Below are 3,160 nucleotides of genomic sequence, written 5' to 3' on the forward strand. Positions count from 1 at the left end.
TTAAATAAGTTTCTTCACACTACCGCTGAGTAAACTATACTCAATGATTCGATCGTGTAAGATTAAACAGTAGGCTGCTGTATTGTTGGGGAAGTCGGCTGATGACTCAAACTCCAGCCGGATGTCCACAGGCCCAGATTTCAAGAACTCATTCTGCTTGGAGCAATCGATGACGATGAGAGGTGCCGTTTCCAAGAATTCCGCTCTGCTGAATAGTGGCTCAGGCTCTTTATGGTAATACGATGTTTGAAAGCTGGTGTACATGTCATAGAGAAGAGCAGACTGGTTGTGTGCAATGTCAAGATTCAGATTTCCATAGGGATAGCTTTGTGAATTCAAAAATAATTTGATCTCTCGAATGTTACAATGATCAAATTCGCTAGCATTTTTCAGGGGTTGATTCTTACAGGCTGTTTGAAAGCCTACAATGACATAATGAGGTTTCTCCAGTTGTGTTGAGGTTTTCACGATCCACACATGTTTCGATGTCCTAGGTAAGAGAGGATACTCATACCATTCCCAAGCTCGAAAACTAATTGGCACTAGGTTGTCCTTTGAAATCTGATTGAGAAGTTGCACTTTTTGAGAGTCTGCAGGTTTGATGTAGGGAATCATCCAATCAATTTTGGTGAGGGAAATTTTGAACGTCTTTGCCTGCTGTCCAGCCGCAGGGGCTCCCTGAATGACGGCATTGATATCATTGTGTGAACGTGTCAGTATCAACTCATGCTCCGCATTCACAACAATTCTCTGGTTATCTTCAGCAAATCCTAATATCATGCTGAGGGGAATGGATACATCAAAATATCCTGCATCATCAGTTATCTTCTTCTCTTTATCAATTCTCCAGCCTGCGTTTTCCATGAGAAAGCCCTGACTGGGGCTCTGAGAAATGTAGTTTTTCATTAATGTTGTAAGACCAACATTTTTGCATCTATCAATTTCCACAGCATTCAATTCATAACGTATTTCTTCGAATAAATGACAGATGGCATTGTTGACAAGTTCTGTGTTAGCAACAGCGGCATTATCTGTTTTCGTCAAACGGCCGCAGATATGCAGTGAACTCTTGCTTGGCAACAGACAGAGATCTTGATTTTGTACAGAAATACGGATTTCATCGTTGTTGTTAAAGGATGACGATGCGAATGGCTGATGAGCATGGATCTCATAATGAGAAATCGACTCATCAAAGATGATTCGCTTTTGAATATTCAACATTTCTTCCATGGTGAACGATAGTAACAGCAGGCAAAAAAGACACAGCAAAACTTTAATTTAGCACTTTTTTGCGAAGTTTCAGACCCAGACTCTTCAGGAACTTGATGTTCTGCGATGTCAGCTTCGTGAAAGGCACTCGACGACTGTCCACTTTCCGGCATGAGTCCTCACTTTTATAACTGCCACCGATCTTCTTCTCAAAGACAATGCCCATTTTCTTAATCAGCTCTTATATGAAGTCTCGCTGTGATGACTTCTTCACGGAAATTCACCAAACGATCGTCTTGGTCCACAATTTTTAATTGCAGGTGATCTATTGACTGCACAACGATCGGCAAGTAAATGACCTGAGCAGGCGATTCAATGATCTTATATCCTGTTGGAATGCTTGAGAAGAAATCATGGATCGTATGCGCACGTTGGCTATTAATGTAGGCCCCTGTAGTCAGATTACACTCGACCCGCAGTGAATTTACATGAATGATGTCTGGAGGTCTGGCAGTTCGATAGATTGTAGAATGGGCGAGAATCTCCCCTTGGAAACCAAGGAGTTGCCCAATCGAATCTGATTTCATAAAATTGATGATGATATCATTCGGCACTTCAATTACCGTGGTGAGAGTCCGATCATCAGCCTTCAAACTAAAGGGGATTCTCCAGGCTAATAATTCATTCTTCAAGTATTTCTCAAGATCACTGATTTCATAGCTCCCTGTTGGTATAGTCAGCCGTACTGACATTACATCTTTTTGAAAATAAAATTTATTGCGTCCTTCATCGATATTAGGAATTGAATTGTACGTTAGAAATTGCACAAGTCCCACACTGTAAGATTTCCGAGGTGATAATTCGATGGGTGGGAAATACCAAGCCTCCAGTACAGAAGATCTGCCAGACAAGGTCAATGTAAATGAGTCACTCATCGTGGTTACCACTAAACTGATGTATATATGAACTTGTCTGCTGTTTTATACCAATTCACCAGAGAGAAATTTTAAGCATAAATGTCCACATATGATGGTATTATAGTCTTGATAATTTTTAGGGTTATATTTCACAATACTACCGTCACCGAGATAATCAATTAAATCTTGAGGTGGACGTAAATTGCCGTAGCTATCAAAGTAGCAGACTTCATGATCTTTCTTTTTATACGCCACCCAGTGAGTGCCTGGTCCACTTTTATCATCAAGATTTACTATAGCCGATTCATACTTCCATGGCCCACCTCGAGGCATGTCATTTCTCATATAAACACCACGAAAATGTGGAATTTTCATGGCTTTCGCATATTTCACTAGATCGCTATCAGTGAGAGCTCGGTGCGGTAGTCTTACTAGTTTTTTGGATTCAAATGTAAACCTAAACCCGACTTATAGGGTTTCAAATACATCCCCTTGCCCAGGGCGATGGCTTCCATGGTACGATTATGTCGCTGACTCTCTGCAAGTGCCGTGGCAGCATGCTTGGAGGCGTTGATTGCTTTGGCAATACCAGCAGCACCACCCGCGAAAGCACCAGTGGCACTGAGACCTGCAAAAAGTGGGATGAGGAATGCCGGAAGAATCCCACCGATTTTTGCTGGAATAGGGAGAATCCGAGGTACAGCTTTCATTTTCTTTCTCCCTCCAGCATGTTTCACAGCCTCACGTGCACCTTTCAAGGCACTCTTCACAACATCGAACCCTGGGTGCATGGACCCCTTGGCAGCTTGCACAATCTGACGCAATGATATCTTCTTCTTGCTAGCCTCTCCAACCTTCTTTTTGCGACAGCCCTTTCCAGTCTTCGGTTTCGTCTTCCTCTTCTTCTCATCAGTAGTTTTCTGACTCACTCCCATGCCGAATTTATTCTTAGCCTTCATGATGTTCCCCACACCGAAGGCCACAGCCTTCTCACCAAGACTCGCGTCTTTGGCTAGAACTCGACGCCAAGCTTT

General features: G+C 42.5%; 1 protein-coding gene across 1 annotated transcript; it reads right to left on the reverse strand.

The window, feature by feature from the left end:
* On the reverse strand, positions 1-1,435 carry LOC107040390. The gene is made up of 2 exons (XM_015260470.1): positions 1,286-1,435; positions 1-1,152 (listed from the first exon to the last, which is right to left on the reverse strand). Exons 1-2 carry the CDS (start codon positions 1,433-1,435, stop codon positions 1-3), a joined length of 1,302 nt encoding a protein of 433 aa, XP_015115956.1.
* Positions 1,436-3,160: the final 1,725 nt, after the last annotated feature.

Source organism: Diachasma alloeum, unplaced genomic scaffold (genome assembly GCF_001412515.2).
Source record: "Diachasma alloeum isolate Michigan unplaced genomic scaffold, Dall2.0 Dall_scaffold_00330, whole genome shotgun sequence".
Lineage (NCBI taxonomy): Eukaryota > Metazoa > Arthropoda > Insecta > Hymenoptera > Braconidae > Diachasma > Diachasma alloeum.